Genomic DNA, 19,633 nt, shown 5'->3' on the forward strand with positions numbered 1-19,633 from the left:
GAAAATAATTTTTTTATATATGAAATCCATAGATTGGACTTTACATATTTGCATCCACATAGGATACAATGTATCTCAGTTGCAATTGATTGATACCAATTCCATAACCAATTGGATTTCTTCTTTAATGATCAGGAAAATCTCTCTCGGTTTTATTGAACAGATAATTCTTGAAATATAGTAATTGAACTTATAACTATTATATTATATAAATTAAGTGTTTATTTTACCATAGTATATTACTAATCAATCTCAAATTATTCGTACTTTGACATTTTATAAGGGAATCAATAAAATTTTAATTATAAGCCAAAAGACTTATTTTCGCTTAAGGCTTAGTAAATTCTCAAACTTTCATTAGTGAAAGTTCAAAAATTCAAATACCCGCATATAGATAATTAAAATTAATAAAATATGTTAATTTTAAAGGTAAAATTGTTATTTAACCAGTGATATTAAAAAAAAAAACTTTATCTTAATTTTTTCTCTAAATATTAAAAATTAACAATTTGGCCCAAAATTAAAATTTGAAAAGTTGCACTCTCCCCCTAGGTTTTCCATTTTTCACGTGGTTTCAATTTTCCAACGAACAACCTCATTCTCTAGCAATGTCTTTCCCTCTTTAACGTGTCTCTCCTTCCCGGCATACTCCTCTCTCACATATCTCTCCCTCTTGGTCATCTTTCTTGGTTATTATGGTTTGTAGACCACCAAAAACTGATGAATTGTTGATTGTTCTTCATCGGTTTTTTGTGGCTATATGACTCCTTCTTCACTTCAGCTCTTCATCTCCTCCATCCACGAATTAGTTCTTCATCAGAGAACAAAGCATGAAAAAGCAACTAAAGAGCGAAGATAGATCATCAATTCTTTGTGTTCTTCATCCACAAGGCACTCATTTATCAACTAGGAATGAAGATAGATCAACGAACTACAAACCAAAGAGCATTGAAAGGGCTGAAGAAGTGATCGAAAACAGATTCAGATGGCCAACAATATAAGAAGAAAAAAGAAAACCTTATGAGGAAAATATCACTTTTTAAAACTTAAATAGAAAATTTTTTTTTAATTTTTAAAGCTAAGGTGGTAAAATAAGATCTAACTTTATTTTTTTAATATTACTGATTAAATGACAATTTTATTTTAAAAATTAACAGATTTTATTAATTTTAATCGTCAATAGATGAATATTTAAATATTTAAAACTTAACAAATAAAAATTTGAGTATTCATTGAATAATTCCTTTGGCCTTAATTATAACATAGGAAAAAATAAATTAGATGTCACAACTTTGGCAATTAAATCCTAAAATTAGGGTTTTTTATTATTTAGGCTTAATCCTGTATGATTCGAAATCCTCTTAAAACTCTGCTACAATGAAAATTATTATTGTAATTGAAGTGTATAACAACTTTACTTATATGGCTTCCATTCTATATTAGAATCCAATGACGCTACTTTCCCAATCAAAATTATCCACGTGGATTTTCAACCACATGAAATGCGAGTAGTTAATTTTGCACAGTACTCGCGCTTTTCAGTCACGTGTGTGACTACCATGTATGTCGCGTTCTTTCTCTAACTCGCATCCCTTTTTTTATAAAATCCCCGTGACTCGAGTCTCCTCCCTTGCTCAACCAAAACAGTGTCTCTGAAGATATTTTGTTTTTTGTAAGAGAGTTGCGATGATGGCGATCAGATGGTTGATATTTCCTCTTCTTGTAGTGATTGCCTGTGGACTCACGGCGGCGGTCTTTGCTGAAGAGAGTCAGAGCACCGAGTCCAAGGAGTTCGTCGTAACTTTGGATCACTCCAACTTCGATGAAACTGTTAGTAAACACAAGTTCATCGTCGTTGAATTCTACGCGCCTTGGTATAATTTACACTTCCGTTGACTTTTACTTTTATAGATCGAATAAAGTGTGTTTCGTTCTCTGCAGATCTCAGATTTGCTCCTCTTTTTGTCCAATTTTTTTCTATTAGATTTTAATTTTATTCTGTGGCTTAAGGATGTTTGAAAAATGGCAGATTAATCGAGAGCTGCTGAAATTTTTAATAAATTATGAGTTCATTGTTTGACTTTGAATTAGGTTGATATTCATACTAAGATTTACTATTATGCATACTTAGTTTATACCAATGTATTTTTTCTGAGCCAACTATAACCTGAAATCGTTATATTTATCTGTTGCATGTTGCTGATTAAGTTATAATTAAAATTTAAGTCTGCATTTCTACTCTTGATGTTGTCTGTATCATCTTTCAGGTGTGGCCACTGCAAAAGCCTTGCTCCAGAGGTACTGATCTATCCTTCATTGTTTATATTATAATTTTGCAATGGAATATATTGTTTGTTCATTTGGCTGATAACAAATTAACAAGGCGCTTGTTCTTATTTGTAGTATGAGAAAGCTGCATCTATTTTGAGTAGTCATGACCCCCCTATCGTTCTTGCCAAAGTTGATGCTAATGAAGAAGCAAACAAAGATCTCGCAACCAAGTTTGAGGTTAGTGGGTTCCCCACACTTAAGATTTTGAGGGATGGAGGGAAGTCAGTTCAAGAATACAAAGGACCCCGGGATTCTGAAGGCATTGTTGCTTATTTAAAGAAACAGAGTGGTCCTGCTTCGACTGAAATAAAGACTGCAGAAGATGCTAGTGGTTTTATTGATGAGAAGAAGATAGTTATTGTAAGTGTGACATGAATACTTATGTTTTATTTGTTTGCTTTTAAGAAATTTAAACTTGTACTTAAGATGCTATGTTTTTGTAGGTTGGGGTTTTCCCAAAGTTATCTGGAGAGGAGTTTGAGAACTTTGTGGCTGTTGCTGAGAAATTGCGATCAGACTATGAGTTTGGTCATACTCTGGATGCCAAACTTCTTCCACGTGGGGAGTCATCAGTGACAGGGCCTGTAGTGAGGTTATTCAAGCCTTTTGATGAACTTTTTGTTGACTCTAAGGTATAGTAGAATATTCTCTGCTTTTTGGGTAGTGTTTTCTGTATCATTATCATATATACATGTGTAAATGGTTTTGTTAACCTACGTTCAAGCAGCTTTTTAACTTAAGTTTCGTGCTTGCAGGATTTTAAGGTGGATGCTCTTGAAAAGTTTGTTGAAGAATCTAGCATTCCTCTTGTGACTGAATTTAGTAATGACCGGAGCTTGCACCCTTTTGTTGTAAAATTCTTTAACAGTCCGAATGCAAAGGTATGCACCAGTATAAGAAATTATACTGTCCTTTTTACAACATATTGATACTGTCCTTTTCACTTTGTTATGCAGGAATAATTTGTTTGTGATATTATTTATGATATATGGCAGCAAATTGTGTTAAACTAACCCTTAATGGATCATCATCTAATTTTTTGGCAAATTGAAAATATAGGCAATGCTGTTTATGAACTTCAGCAGTGAAGGTACTGATTCTTTCAAATCGAAATATCGAGAAGTTGCTGAACAATATAAAGGACAGGACATCAGTTTTCTGATGGGAGATCTTGACGCTAGTCAAGGTGCCTTCCAAGTTAGTATGCATTGATCTGCAAGTTTCTATTTAGTTTTTCAAATTTGATAAACTTATCTAACATTTCAGTTAATTCTCATGGATTGAACTACAGTACTTTGGACTCAAAGAAAGCCAAGTTCCTCTCATCATTGTACAGACAACTGATGGGAAGAAGTATTTAAAGCCTAATTTGGAGGCTGAGCAGATTGCACCTTGGATGAAGGAATACAAGGTGATATATCTGCTTCCTGTATTCATTGCACTTTTTCCTTGATGAGAATAGAGAATTTCTTTCTGTACTTATATGATAGGCAAGACAGAGTTGCCAAGTTGAGGTTTTGTTAAATGTAACTTTGTAGATGCTATTGTAGAATATGGTGTTTTAGTAAGACCTTCTAGAGATAGCATCTTTTAATGAAAGTTTATACTTGCAGGAAGGTAAAATTCCACCGTTCAAAAAGTCTGAGCCGATCCCTGAAGAGAACAATGAGCCTGTGAAGGTGGTCGTTGCAGAAAGCATTCAGGACATGGTTTTCAATTCTGGAAAGAATGGTGTGTTTTAAGTATCTCACTCAATCCTTTCTTTTATGTTTGTTTACTGTGCTTGAAATCTTGTGTATTTTCTTGTAGTTTGTGCTGTACTGGAAATGCTCTTTTGTTGTAGGATTTGTGTCACTTTCTATGAGAAATCATAAATTGTTTTGTTTCAGTTTATGCTATATGCTTAATACGAACATGTCGTTTATTCTTTTTAGGGTGATGATCACCACAGGCATGCATTTACTTTCTAATTCTTTTATTTGAAACATCAATAGCAATCTAATTTTACAGTTAAAAATTGAAATTTGTAATTAAGTGATTTTCATAGATGAAGCTGCGTAATAATTGCCATGTAACTACCATTTCACGCCTTTATACTGTGTCTTATTTTATTATTCAGTGGTTTTGTTCTATTGGATATCTGTGGCAAGTGTTGAAATTTAATATGTTTTGACATTTTGCTGTATGCAGTTCTGCTAGAGTTTTATGCTCCTTGGTGTGGACATTGCAAGAAATTGGCTCCAATATTGGATGAAGTTGCGGTCTCTTATCAGAATGATGCCGATGTTGTTATTGCAAAATATGTAAGATTTTTAACTTTTCTAAGAAAAAAATTTCATTGCAGTTATCATTTAGAAATTTAATATAATTGATTATCGTCTCCACCGGTGTGGATTCTTCTTCCCCTAGACATCAATAATCAAAATGATTGTTTTATGTCTGAAACTTGTCTGCTTGACATTGATTTGGGCAATGATGTTTCTTGTCCTAAACACAAAACAATATATTATGAGCTAATTTCTGCTCATTAAATTAATTTGTTAGATCGTTGACATGATATGCTTCTGTGTTTGTCTAGGATGCAACTGCAAATGATATCCCAAGTGACACTTTTGAAGTCCAAGGTTTCCCGACTGTGTACTTCAGGTCAGCTAGTGGAAATATTGTAGCTTACGAGGGTAATAGGACCAAGGAAGACATTATCGATTTCATCGAAAAGAACAGGGATAAATCTGCTCCTCAAGATCAAGAATTTGTTAAAGAGGAATCTTCTGCAAAAGATGAACTCTAAAGTATGCACATGTTCCTGGAAAAAAAATTTGTTACAGAAAATTGAATTCACGTAGTAAGTAGTCACTGACTTGGAAATTTCTTGAATGCAGGAGTGGCAGCTTCTCTCTGTAGAGTATACAGACATAAGGATGTTGTATTGTGCTTGGCGGCTGTTATGCCAAACAATACAAGCAACAGAAAAATGCCCCGTAGTTTTTGTTTTTAGGTTTACCATTTGCATGAATAAATAGGAGGCGTTTTCAGCAGTTTCGCTTTAGCCTAGTTGTAACAGTGTTTGGCTGAAGTAAAAAAGACGGTAAGTGAAATGTAGAAGAGATGTTTTTAATTTAATGTCAGTGGTTTTAAGTTTTCTTATACAATTTTGGTGCCTGAATTTCATGGTTGTGTTCGAATTCATCGGCTGAAATCTGTTGGCTTACGATACTTTAAATGGCGAAAACAAACTTATTCCCACCTAAGGATTAGTGTTAATCCAAATGTGCATTCACTAATTTTTAAAATTCTAAATATTTATCTGTGTGTTAAATATTTTTTGTTATTATTAAAAATAAAATTATTATTTAAAAATTTTATTTAAATTTATATTTTAAGATAAAGTTTAAAAATTGATTTTTTCCCTGTAAATTTAAGGTTGCCAACTTTTGTATTTTTCTTATATAAAACTAGCTCCAATTTTCTAAAAAATTTCAGTTTCACCTATTCTCTCTCTCTCTCTCTCAGATTCCGGTTATCCTTTTCTTCAGCAACTGTTTGTAGTCTTCAGCCGTTGGCTTTCTTTCTCTTTTTGATTGTTCTTGTTCATAAAATTTTACTTTTAATAATAATAATAAAATTTAATAAATAAATATATATTTAAATTTTTTAAATTAACAAGTCCGAGTTTAGATTTTCACTAAATCTTACATGGGGGTAAGTCTTTTGGCCACTTTAAAAATATATGTTATAATAGTACCAAGTGTGTGTGGATGTCTTTAATGATTCAAAAAAGTGATAAAGTGTAAAAATTTTTAAATATGTTTAAATGCATATAATTTAATCCATTTTTTATTATTTATCGTATGTACATACAGATTTAGATTCATTCTTCAACATGACCAGGCGTGTCGTCAAATCCAATCTGCTTCTCTTTATGTCTTACATGACACCTCAACTTTATTTGTTCTCTATAATTCTATCACAAGTTCCCAACGTCGCCCATATTGTAAGGTTTCTTCTTTAAACCACCCACTAACGCTACTGGTCTGGTTGTTTAGATAAGTTTGAAGTGGCTTTCAATGAATCAGTTGAAGACTGTTTTGGATCCTATCTTCATCTACAAGCACGATTGTCTGATCAAAGATGTTGACTTTAGGATCCTAAATAATTTATTAACATTTTCTTTTTTTTGCCCATAATGGTATTTTTTATTTATTAAATACATAAATTATATTTTCTTAAATTTTAATTTATTTTTCAAAATTATTATTTCATCCCAAATATATAAAATTTTAAATTATCTTTTCAGATATCATAGTTGCATTACCAGATGACTTTTGATAGATAGTGTAACCGATACTTGGAAAGGTATGGTCTACCCCCACTTTTGCCCCGCCACTGGTAATGTCACCACCAAGCCACTACCCCCTTACCTCGATGACTATCCTATTCTTTCAATCTCGCAAGTCACTAATGGTCAAACTTATAAAATAATCAAATTATTATATTTAAAATATTAATATAATATTTGTAAAAATTTTATCTTTTTTTTTTTCAAATTTTAGATAGTAAAATTACCATTTTCCTTTATAAAATTAGTTTTTTTTTTTAACAAATAGTTGAGTTTGGATAGAGAAGTGTCATTTATGTCTTCAATAGATGAAAAAGTGTCAAAGGCAAACCTTGGGTGGGTAAATGCTAATCAATTATCCTAAATTAAATTTACCTTTATCTAATTTTGATATCAACCGAGGTTTTTAAAACTAGATTAAACCAGTTATTCTAATTAATTGAATTATAATTTAAAATAAAATAAAAAATAATTTATAAAAACTATTTTAACAGTTAGATTAGATCAGATTGTGATCTAACTGTTAGGATCATCTTAGTTTGCAATTTACCTTTGGTTAAATCCGATTAAGTAGAAAAAAGTAATTCTTTTTAAAGATTTTTCATAACTAAGGCTTGAACCTACCATGCTAACGCCTCTACCATCAAAGGTGTATGAGGCATCAAAGTAAATTTATCTAGGATAATTGAATTTATATATTTTATGGTTAAATATATTAAATAGTTTTAAGTATTATTTTTAATATTTATTTAATAAGTATCAAATCGCCTCACCCGATCTGAAGGCACTGGTATCAACTCATTCTTTATTCTACAAAATTCATAGAAGTGCGCCACTTGAATCAAGATCTATGTTCTCTGCCCATGGGTATTTCCGATAAGCGCAGCCCCAGAGGCCAAATACATTTTGTTTACTTCCATTTCTTTTCTATTTAAACATTTATATATGGCTGTTAGGCCTCCAAAAATGGTATGTAGCATTTACAAATTGCAATAACAATAAGGCCAAAGGATTTGTTCCCACCCTAAGTTTGTTATATATCAAATTGGTACTAATTAATTATTGAAAACTCAAATATCTATCTGTAAATAGTTAAAATTAATGGAATTGATTAACTTTCAGAGGTAATCATTATTTAATCAATAATATATTAAAAATAGTCAAACATTATTCATTCGCTCCTCCCCTAAAAAGATTTAGAAAACTATCCATTTCTCTTTAAAATTAAACTTTAAAAAGTTACATTTTCTTCCTTAAAGTTTCAATCTTTTCCTTCCTTCTTCGATGACTGATCTCCGATTGAGACCGCCTTCACCCACTCTTTTCCCTCTGCTATCGATGACGAAGAAGCCCCAATGCATGGCTTGAAGTCAACAACAAATTGAAACCCTTGGATGACGAATGCTAATTTGATGAAATCTCACCTTTTTTCTCTTCTTCCGAAGCTGAATTGAGAAAACACCTTTGATTTCTCATCATCCGGAGCTGATTCCATGAAGACGAACTTTGATTCGACAATTCAACTTCTTCGTACTTCATCGTCAACGAAAGAGGCCAAAGGATAGGATTAAGGGGTCTCAACCAAAATTCAATTATCAGAGAAGGAAGGAAAATATTGAAACCTGCGGATTGGTGTTTGGATTTTTAATACTTAATGGGCACTAATGTTATGCAACAAACTTTGGGGGGGGGGGGGGGGAGGAGGAACTGCGTTTGCCCAATAATAATAATTACTCTAATATGTTGAAAGCAAAGCCTGTCACCCTTACATTAGCAACACCAACCAATTAATCAACTAGTTACATCATAACGTAACCCATGTATTACGAAAATTAATCCACTCTCTAATGTAAACTAAATTATACCATAATCTCCCATCAAATTGAAAAAAGAAAAAAATTATACTACTGCCAATTCTTTCATTTTAGGCCTCCTCTCTGGGGGCTCAGCTGACAGAGCCTTCCTCTTGCTAAAACTATTATTGCTGTTTATATAGCTGTTAGACTCCTTGTTATTGTTGTTTTCCTTGCTTTCATTGTTGTTGTTGCCCTCTGTCAACTGCTCCATTTCTGTAAATGGTGCTGAAGCTTTCATTGTTATTGTTGTTTGGTTATTCATATTCAGGGATTTTAAGAGATGGGGCTGAAGCTTCTCCAAGTCTAATAACTGTAATGGCTTCAACAGAAACTCCTCTGCTCCTTCTTCCAGGCACCTGTCCATTCAATCCCACAAAATGTTACCTCAGACAAGTCTTAAATTTGCTTCTCTTCGAAGATTTAAGATTCAACTTACATGCTGATTCTTGAAGGTACATTTTCTGATGACATGACCACCACTGGTACATCTTTCCAGGAAGATCCCTGCAAGTTTAAGCAAAACTTACTTTTTTGTGTCATTTTGAAGCAACAGTTATCAATTCAGATGTTTTCATTTCAATTAATTCTTATCACATATACAGGAAAAAAGGAAAATCATCTGTCTCTTGACTAACTTATGTATATCACATTTTTTCCACAAATAGTTCAAACATTTTAAGCTTTGAGATGAGTCAGAAACTAAGATCAAGACTTAACCTTGACTCGTTTGAGTAAATCATAGCCGCTCATTCCGGGCATACAGAAGTCTGTCATGATCAAGTTGACCTTCGATCCCTGCAATATTTGAACATAGACATAAATTTCAAACACTTTTGATTTACTAGAACACAGTTTATGTAATATGCGTGTGTGAGGGGCGTTGAAGTGGAAACATTTATTTTTTGGCTTGATTCTCATTAATGGAGAGCGCCCTTGAATTTATTGGCAAAAATGAGCTAAACCTAACAGTTAGAGGTCCACAGGCTAATATATTGAATTGGCACAGAAATTGAGAAGCAAAATAGCATTGCATCTCCAAGTTTGCCCTTCTTCCCGTTCGTGTAAATTATTAATGTCGACAGGCAGTCTGATCTCCTTGACCATATCAGTTGAATTTCTGCATTTCTGTGGTCCCTTTTATGACCAGATGAGATTCTGGAGACTGACTCATGTTAATTTCAAAGCACGCATTGTTTAGATCAAATTTATAAAACCAGGCTAATTGGCTAATTAATTACAGTAAATCAAAATGCCCACTAGCTAATTTCCCTTTGCCTTCCCTTTCATAATTTCACATTTGACAATTAACCATTTAAAACTCCATAGAATAATATTTCCAGCATCAACTGATTAATATGCAAGTGGTGGTTCAGAAAATCAAGGAACTGATTTCTACATGGAATATAGCAACTTAATCAGAACAAAATTTTACTTAGACAAGTTAAAAGTAAACTCTTGAATACCCACTACTCAAAATCTTATCATTTTCTTTATATACGACACAGAGTCCGAGAGAGAGAAGGTAGAAGAAATTAAAAATAAGAGATTTTTAGTTTTACCTCTTGTTGTTGTAATGAGTGGGGAGGCGATGAAGAAGAAGAAGTAGAAGAATCAGCAGGAGTGTCTTGAAGCTTATCAATCAGCCCAAGAAATTCCAAAGCTTTATCCCCAGAATCCACACAAGTCACTACAAAAACAACAACAAACAAAACATAAAAATGCATTTAAAAAAAAAAAAAGGGATTAATTCTAACAATCAAACTACTCAATCCCCATGTTAATTTTCACCTTGATAAGAAGAAACTTTAAGCAGCTTCTCCAGAAGCTTCCTGTCAATGACACTATCATCAACCGCTAAAACATGGAAGCTTTGTTGCAATTTCTGTTGCTGTTTCTCTTCATGTTGTTGTTCAAGTAGTATAACTTTCTTCTCGGTATCTTCAACCTCTACAGACTCTGATTTCAACTCCATTAAACAAATGAAGTATTTCCCAGTATATAAAAGATGAGTGGGGTTGATGTTTATATAAAGAGAGAATTGGGTAGCGTGCGTTGGGGGGTATGATCTATGAATGAATGAAAGAAAGAAAGAAAGAAGAGAGCTGTGAGGTATGGCTAGTTTCGTAGATTCTTATTTTATGAGGCAAGTGAGAGAAAGAAAGTAAAAAATGTGTTGCCAAAATCTCTCAGTAGATTCTCCATACCTTGTTGGTACAACCACTCGTATTTCTCTGTGTTTTTGGCAAAAGTTCTTTTGATCCACGGATCTTTCTTCCCATTTAGATTTTGATCATCATTGTCTAACGTGATCTCTACTTTCTATCAATTGGATCCTCGTGTTTACGTTTCAGTTCGATACAGTTTAAATTTTTTTTAAATAAAACTAAGAAAAGATTTTGAAAATTATCAAATCAAAGTAACAAAATATAATTTGATCTAATTTCAAACATATTAAAATCATTCATTACTAAATATATTATATTTAATAACTAATAATTATAGTTTTATAGATAATAAAATAAACATATAAAAATATACAATAAAAATGTAAAAAAAAATTGACAAAATATGTATGAAAAACAATAATACACCTAATTAATAAAAAAAATTTTCAAATAAAATCATATATATATATATATATTAAAAAATATGATTTATTATTTCGTCCAGTTTGAAAATCATATAAATCGTAATCCAAATGGTAAATTAATTTTTAAAATTTTTTTAAATTAAACAAAACCGTTTTATAAATTAAATCAAATTAAATTATAATTTTTAAATGTTACATTTCGATTTGACTGTTTAAATCAAATTACGCACCCTCCCGCGTTTCCATTACATTTTACAGTGCTTTGTAAAATGCAAAAGCAGGTTAACCAGTTAGGCTATTACACTTTAATGCGTCGACTTCATTTGTCAACATTTGCTTACTCACGCTGTGCCTCTAATTGAAAAACAATGCTCTAATTTTCCAAAGTGTTTCCAGAAAGCAGTCTTCATTTGTTTCGCAATAAGACGTAATTTTATGAATAATAAATATATAAATAAAAAAAGAAGATGGGCCTAGTTGGTTTTGGGTGAACCAAAAAGGAAAAAAAAAAAAAAAGGAAACATAATAATGAAAATTTAGAGAGGAATGAAAAGGCAAATTACGAAAAAGGGACCACAAACACGCACAGAACGGAGAGAAAATAGTAAATATTCAAGACCAAGGAAAGGAATGGAATGGAATCAAAGTCTTTCTCTTCTTCAGCGCTTGCCCCTTCTTGTAACGTAATAATTGTGAAGGGGACATGAAATAAATAGGAAGGGACCCACTCAGCAAAATTTGAAATCTTTGTGGGACCATTTTGAAATATAAATCTTTTGTGGGGCACACTTTCCTTCTGCTGTGAATCTTCAAAATCTGCGAGTGTGTCCCCATGGAGGGGGTGTCCATTGTTCAAAGTTGAAAATTATGGGGTCCTATTTGTTTCAATTTTTTCACACTTGAGTTTTGGGCCCACGTTCCTTGTCCACCACGTGTTGACTGCTGCTCCATTTGTTGTGCACCTCACAATTTTAGCTCTGGATTTTACTTGGCCGCACATGTGCCGTCAATCACAAATGTTAAAAAGGATAAACCTAATAATCTTTTTTTCTTTTATTGAATTAACAAATTTCATATGAAAAAATTATTCTTATCTTATATTCATATGAAAAAATAATAATTTTTTAAATAATTTTTATATTTCATATTGATCGAAACAAAAGTAAGAAAGAGGGAGAGAGAGAATCCTTTAGCCAATCAATTTTGAACCAAATTTCAAAAAATTATCTTATCTTATTTTATTTTTATTATTTTTTTGAAAATAAGTTCAATACTTTATTAATTTCTTATACAATTTTTTAAAAATTAGTTCGTTTCAGTTTACTGGTTTTTAAAAATAGACAAATCAATAACTGAACCGAAAAATCAATTTTTTTTATATTCTTAAACTAATATCCAAAACAACTTTCTAGATAGCCTATTTTTAAGTTTCGATTTTCAGTTTAAAAATTGGTTCAGTTTGGTTATTGGATAATTTTAAACATCTCTATAACTAACTCTTGAAGTGTAAACTTTAACTTAGTAAGGGAAGCCAACTTACATTACAATGGTGTCAATTTATGAGATGTTTTGAAATTTTGAATCAAGAATAGAGATGACAATGGGGAGAAGAGGGGCCAAATATCTTATTCCTCTTTCCCGTCCCTACAGGGAATATCAATTTTTGTCTCTGTTACAGGGATGACAAAAATTCTCTATCTTCTATCCACGAGAAATAATCCCCCATCTTATATCCATGGAAAAATAAACTTCTTATATACTTTCTAAATATAACATAAATATATTAAATAATAAAATTAACTAAAATTAAAATCAACATCTCATTTCAAATGCCACAAGTACCATATACTAACCAACTGTACAATAAAAAACATAAATAAATTTGAAAAATATAAATAACTTAAAATTATAAGGATATATTAGTATTTTAAATAAAAATATTAATATAAAGAGGTGAAAACAAGACAAGCTAGGGAGGGAACATATGTATCGTCGTCCTTATCCTTAGCCAATCTGTGATTGTGAGATTTTATTTGTGTTTATCCCCATCTCCTTTCCCATTTCTATCAAAAAATCCTTTTCTTGTTAAGGTTAGAACGAACTAGGAACCCTAAATTTGAGATAAAATTGTCATCTCTAGTCAAGAGGTCAATCTACCTTGAATAAATTGCTCACACTTTAAACACATGATTCCTTAAATTGTAGAATACTGTTAACGTGTAGGAACTTACTCACATATGATAGATAACTTATATCATAATGGTATTATTATGCAATATGTGAATTTGAACTCATGTCTAGATGATTGGACTATAACAAGTTATTCATCATTCATGTCTTGTTAACATTAATCATCTATGTGTAAACTGTTACTCCTACCATAAAAATATCAACAAAAAATGTGTAGATAACCCTCAATGTGCTACAAGTGTATCAATGCAAACATATAATTTTGCACCTCACACATGCACTATAGGGGTATCCGACCCTGTATATGTTTTATGGGATTTCTATGTCCCAACTCATTACCCTATCTCTAAAAAAACATGTATCATAATCATCTTGAAATCATTCTCAAATCTATAATATGTTTTCTAAGTTAATATTCTTGAGCCCATAATTTATCTCATCTTAAGCTCTATCTAGCTTTCATATATTTTGTACATGTTCATACTCATCATGCCCTATTTTATTCTCTCTCTTTGGCACATCTCTGTATTTCAACATGCCTTATACGTCCTTAAATATCTCTCGATACATCTTTGCAAATGATTGTCTATCCCTCCTAGACATGTGGCCATTCTTTATTCAATGTATGATCATGCATTATTCATGAACAAATGTGTGTTCTATCTCAAAATGAATGTTCATAACGTCCTCCGTCACAATTGTTTATGTCTTTTATCATGTATGATTATGTGTCTCATATGACGACTATGCACCTCTTTATCACAAATGGAATATCTCTTATAATCATGACTATGTGCAACCTAGGAGTATTATTGTCATTTCACATTTGTGAGCAATTGTGCACTTTTCTACACAAATATTTTTCTCAACCTAGTTGATTTGTGATGAACTATTGCACAAATCTTACGTACAATTGTCTATCAACTATGGTGTCTTTGCCCTAATCAGTGAACGATTGTGTATGTCCAATGCATGCTCATTAACTCGCACGAAACCCTATTTTCTATGAAGACGCGTGGTTGTACTTAACCTTGGTTATGGTCATAGATCATGTTCTAGTTTTGCGATTTCAAACCATTTTGACTGAATCTTTTCTATCCATTCCATACCATATTAATTCTATATCAACTCAAAAGCATATAACTATTTTTGACAAGGCAAACAACGTCATGCTAGATAACCATTCATTATCAAGATTAACACTTTCCTCGAGTAAAACAAAAGTTTCCATAATCATGATTTTCATACTAGAATCAATTTATGCTTGGAATAAGAAAAACTCCTACTTACCTTATCGTCAAAGTAAATTAACAATTTTACTTTTTCATTTCATATTTTTCATTAAAAGGTTAAATTTAAAAAAAAAAATGTTATTTAAGTAACTAGTAGGTGGAAACAATGCTCTTAGGCTAAATCTTGGTTGGCAAAATATTAATCACTCTTAACAAGATTACATTTTTATTTAGTTACTCACCAATTCATTATAAATATATTATTTTTTGTTGACAGCCTTCATCTAATACCATCGCTCTATTCTATATTGATTTAAATACATTTATCATGTAATTACTAAAACAGTTAATTAATATAAATACAAATTTATCAACTAATCATCTACATTTTTTATTTTTAAAATTTTTTTTATCAAAATAAGATATCACCATTATTTTTATTTTTAGTTAATATATCAAGTAACATAAATAATATTTTAGAATAATTATATTTAATGATATTTAAGTAAAATAATATCTTAAATTTTTTTATTATATTTAACTAAATACAATAATTATTTATATATATATATATATATTATTTTTTATTAAATATAATAATAATTTATATTTAGTAATTTTGCAGCGATTCTATCATTGTGATAATTTTTAATTTTTTGTAATGAAATATTATTTAAACCAGATGCACTTTTAAAACCAAGGGCAATATTATGTGTATATAATTTAAGTACACAGATAATGTATTATCATGTGATTGAGTATTATTTTATTTTTATTTAAAATAATCTAATTATATAATGATATTAATTTATATATCTAAATTATGTATAAAAAATTTATATATATAATTTTATTATAAAATGAATTCGTAAGGAAATGACACCCAAAAGTGAACACTAGATTACTCATGTCTAAAGGCACTAAAATAGCCTAAATTTGGACAGTGGTGTGAAATGTGAGTTCATATTTTGATCCAAGTCTAACTATAAATCATTATACCAATATTAAATAACAAGTGGTTTTCTTAGGGCAAAATGATTGACTTGATTTGGAGTCAAAAGCTTAAGAATGGTTTGTCACGCCTCAATGTCTAATCAATTAGAATTGTACGGGATTTGAATTTTAACTCAATATTGTTCAATTAATCAAACCACTCAAGACCAAAAGTTTTCCCTACTTAGATACGAAGTCTCAAATTCCTTGGCCATTAATTTTTCAAAAAAGACTAGTGTTTCGTGTAAAATAATATGTATAATTTTATATATAAATAATAATATGATATTATATAAATAAATAATTTTAAATTAAAAATAAAATAATTTCTAATTATATAATAATATATTATTATTATTTATATATAAAATTATGTATATATTATTATTAATCAAATTTTACGTTGAAATGCAATAATTTTAACTAAATCTAATGAATACATCAAAATATTACACAGTTTGTTTAAGTGATTTAATGATATCAGTTGAATAATAACAAAAATTATGTCTTAATCAGTTGGCTTAAGATTGTAAATTACTAAGCAATTTCTTATAGAAGGATTTCGTTTTTCTCCCTTTTATTCAATTCTCTTTTCACATATAAAAAGTCAATACGTGGCCCCTAAACATAATGCAACAAAATAATACAAGTTGAATTTTCTTAATTGTAAGATAGTGATATTTGCTAAGTTTACTTGCGAAGAGAGACATTCAGATATTTATAACATCTTCGATTCAACCATTCAGTTTACTGTTAAGATATGATTTAATTTTTGGATTTTATAATTTAAAATATATTTTAATAGTTTAAAGAGTTTACGCATTATTTAACTAGTATTATTTTAGTATTTTTAAGCAATATAAAATGCATAGATAAACTCAGTATTTCTCTCATATTTTGTCAATATGAAATTCGTTTAGGGGTCTCACAATCACCCCCCTTACAGGACTTAACGTCTTCACTGAAATTTATCCCACCATCGCTCAAGAAGATACATAAAACAACTCTAATTCTCACGCGTAAAATATTATTTCAATCTAATGAGTGAATGCAACCATATTAAATAAAAAATATTATGTATACATATTTTTATTACATAATTTACATATATAAATAATGTATTATCATGTGATTATGTATTATTTTATCTTTAATTGAAAATAATTTAATTATATAATAATATATCATCAATTTACTAAAATTATATAAAAAAAATATGTATATATAGTTTTATTGTATTAAATAGAGGGAGAGGTAACACAACCATCTTAACCTGTAACTACAAACTAGACAAATCAGAAATAAATTTTATTGTTATATATCACGTTAGAGTCATTTGAATCTTGAATGTTTGCAAATTAACTGTTAACCCTTCACCACTTAGGGTAGCCTCGGGGTTGAACAAAACACATTTTGGTTGCATTGTAACTTTATGTTTATTTTATTGTTTTTTTTTTTTTTAAATTTTAATATCTAAGGATTTGTGGTCGAATTTGGAGCTACAAAAAGTTGCACATAATTTCCAAATGAAGCACATAATTTAATTGATTGGGATCCTCAAATCTACAAATTCATAAATTATTCAGTTACCGACACATATTTTATTCTTAATCCCGTATTTAAAATCTCTAGAAAAGTGAAATTAGAATCATTGGGTATCACATTATTTTATATTCATTTTATTAAACATTTTCTTTCTCTTTTGCAATGAAAAAAAAAATCTTATTCATAATAGTGTTTCAAAAATTCATTTATATATATATATATATATATATTTGTTAAGTGAAATTCATATATGAAATGAAGTTGAGTTTAAGTTCAAATTAATTAAGTTTACTTTAAAGTTATTTGAATTTAATTTGTTTAAAGAGAATTAAATTTGAATTCGATTATAGTGTCAAACTTTTATATTATAATTAAGCAAATAATGATAAAAAATGATATTATTTTAATATTATTAATTAAAATAATATTATTTTAATTGATTCGTATTAAATTTTTCTAAATTTATAAATTTAATGAATTGAACACCTTTTAAATTTGAATTGAGTTTAAAAATATTTAACGTTTAAATATAAATTCAAATTTAAATTTATTTAAACTGATTTTTTTTTAAATTTAAATAAATTTAATTTAAATTTAATCCTAATTTGGTGAAATGTTTAAACATAATTTACATTTTGTAAAAAATTAAATAAACAATTTTGATTGGCTTTATGATTCAAAAGGGAAAGACTTATGGGATGAGGTAGGACCACGAAATATGGAGGGCATGCTTGACACCTCATAATAAACAAAAAGTAAAAGCGTGGGGAAAAAGGCAAAGAAAAGAAAAAACACACTTCACTTTCAAATCGAACATACCAAAGATTTGGTTGGGTGTGGCGGTAGCATAACTCATACTCAATCAAAGCTCACACGCGTACCCCTTGATCCCATGATTATCACAACAAGATCTTTTATGAGGCCCCACTCCGACCAAACATCAAATCAAACTCACATGGATTTTCAGGCCTACTGTTTTCGCACTCTCAGTCTTGCGCCTTTTTTTGTTTTTAGGCAAATCTTAAAGATTCCATTGGCCCTTTCTCTTTCTGGCCCGACTTTATCTTTTTACCCGCATCCCTCCCGAGTCAAACGCAATAACAATGTTTATATGACCGTCTTCACATTTCCACACGCTTGCATTTTTTTAATTTTTATTTTAATAATTATAATTGCCACGTGTTTTGTTCTGGTTTAAAGTTAAAAAAATACTTAATCCCTAAAAAATAGCAACATTTCTAATATTTTCCAACAATTTATCGGATTTTCTTTCTTTTTTTTATTTGTCCATCTGTATTAATTAAATTAGTAAACTTATAATATAATAATATAATTTCTAGCCTCAATAGTTAGTAATCTAGTTGGATTTGATAATTAAAATCCTATCCAGATGATTGATTTGATTATATCGCATCATTCAAGATGCAATTTTATCGAATTACATTTAAAAAAATGTGATCTAACAACCATAATCATAATTAAAATACAATTTAATAAAATTGTAATTAAAATATGTAATTTTGATAAGATTCACAATTGATCAAACGATTTTTTTATGTAATCGACATAAAGAGGCAAGGTTACATCAAATTATATCTCTTTGATAAAATTTCAAACAAATCCCATTAAAAAATATGTGATCCCGTTAAAATCACATTACACATGTACAATACGATGAGATGCCATTTATTTTTTTCAATGGAATTGGGTTTTAGGCATGAATTTGTAGTTTAAGAAATTCAGTGGGCGAAAACAATTAATCGCTTTTGCCAAACCTTGGGTGGGTAATAATTTTCTCTTTTCAAAATATTAAACCTTTTTTTTTTAATTTTTGTTCATGATATTCCAAATTAACAAATTTGACCTGTAATTTAATCAAAATCTTAACGTGTTGCATGGGCTCAAATTATATCTTGGAGCATGGGAAAAATCTTGGACCCAGAAATAGGCCCAAATCTATTAAACCCTTGGGCCTTAACCTGAAGAAGTAAATCAAATTGTGCCAAAGTCCAGAACAGAAAAAGCGAGTAAACGAATAACGGAAATAATGTTTTTTTATTTTATAAATAATCATAAAAAATTTAAAACTTTTGTATCTTGCCAAACCTCTATTTTATCCCAAAAAATAAAAAATAAAAAAGAAAAACACCAATATTCTTTTTTTCATTAACTACAGATAAGTTAAAATTGACGAAATAACGAGTTAATGTTGATCGTTCATACATTAATTCAACAAAAAAAATTCTACATATATTATACAAAATTTAACTCTAAATCATATAAACAAATTAAACAATTATATTTATAACTCAAATTAATTATAAAAATTAAACCTGACCTAGCAAACATAGATTAAAAAAAGAAAAATAAAAGATATGAGTGATCACCGATCCTATCCCAAGAAATTTTAAAATTTTAATTTCAATTCTTTGAAGAAAATGTTAAAAAACCTAATAAAATGTTTACTTATTTAAATTAAAATAAATTTGTTATTGAATTTTTTTATATAATTAAATTAAATTTTAAATTAAAAATGAATATTAATTATATCCATATA

At 29.7% G+C, this 19,633-nt stretch overlaps 2 protein-coding genes across 2 annotated transcripts; one reads left to right on the plus strand and one right to left on the minus strand.

Moving 5' to 3' along the window:
* The first annotated feature begins 1,592 nt into the window (after positions 1–1,592).
* On the plus strand, positions 1,593–5,483 carry LOC123203526 (protein disulfide-isomerase). The gene is made up of 11 exons (XM_044619911.1): positions 1,593–1,874; positions 2,268–2,298; positions 2,404–2,691; positions 2,775–2,963; positions 3,087–3,212; positions 3,391–3,528; positions 3,623–3,742; positions 3,945–4,062; positions 4,522–4,634; positions 4,910–5,123; positions 5,214–5,483. Exons 1-10 carry the CDS (start codon positions 1,687–1,689, stop codon positions 5,120–5,122), a joined length of 1,524 nt encoding a protein of 507 aa, XP_044475846.1. The 5' UTR covers positions 1,593–1,686; the 3' UTR covers position 5,123; positions 5,214–5,483.
* A 2,930-nt stretch (positions 5,484–8,413) lies between these two features.
* On the minus strand, positions 8,414–10,701 carry LOC123202745 (two-component response regulator ORR9-like). The gene is made up of 5 exons (XM_044618839.1): positions 10,315–10,701; positions 10,086–10,213; positions 9,244–9,321; positions 8,963–9,030; positions 8,414–8,882 (listed from the first exon to the last, which is right to left on the minus strand). Exons 1-5 carry the CDS (start codon positions 10,496–10,498, stop codon positions 8,570–8,572), a joined length of 771 nt encoding a protein of 256 aa, XP_044474774.1. The 5' UTR covers positions 10,499–10,701; the 3' UTR covers positions 8,414–8,569.
* Positions 10,702–19,633: the final 8,932 nt, after the last annotated feature.

This window comes from Mangifera indica, chromosome 19 (assembly GCF_011075055.1).
Source record: "Mangifera indica cultivar Alphonso chromosome 19, CATAS_Mindica_2.1, whole genome shotgun sequence".
Classification (NCBI taxonomy): domain Eukaryota; kingdom Viridiplantae; phylum Streptophyta; class Magnoliopsida; order Sapindales; family Anacardiaceae; genus Mangifera; species Mangifera indica.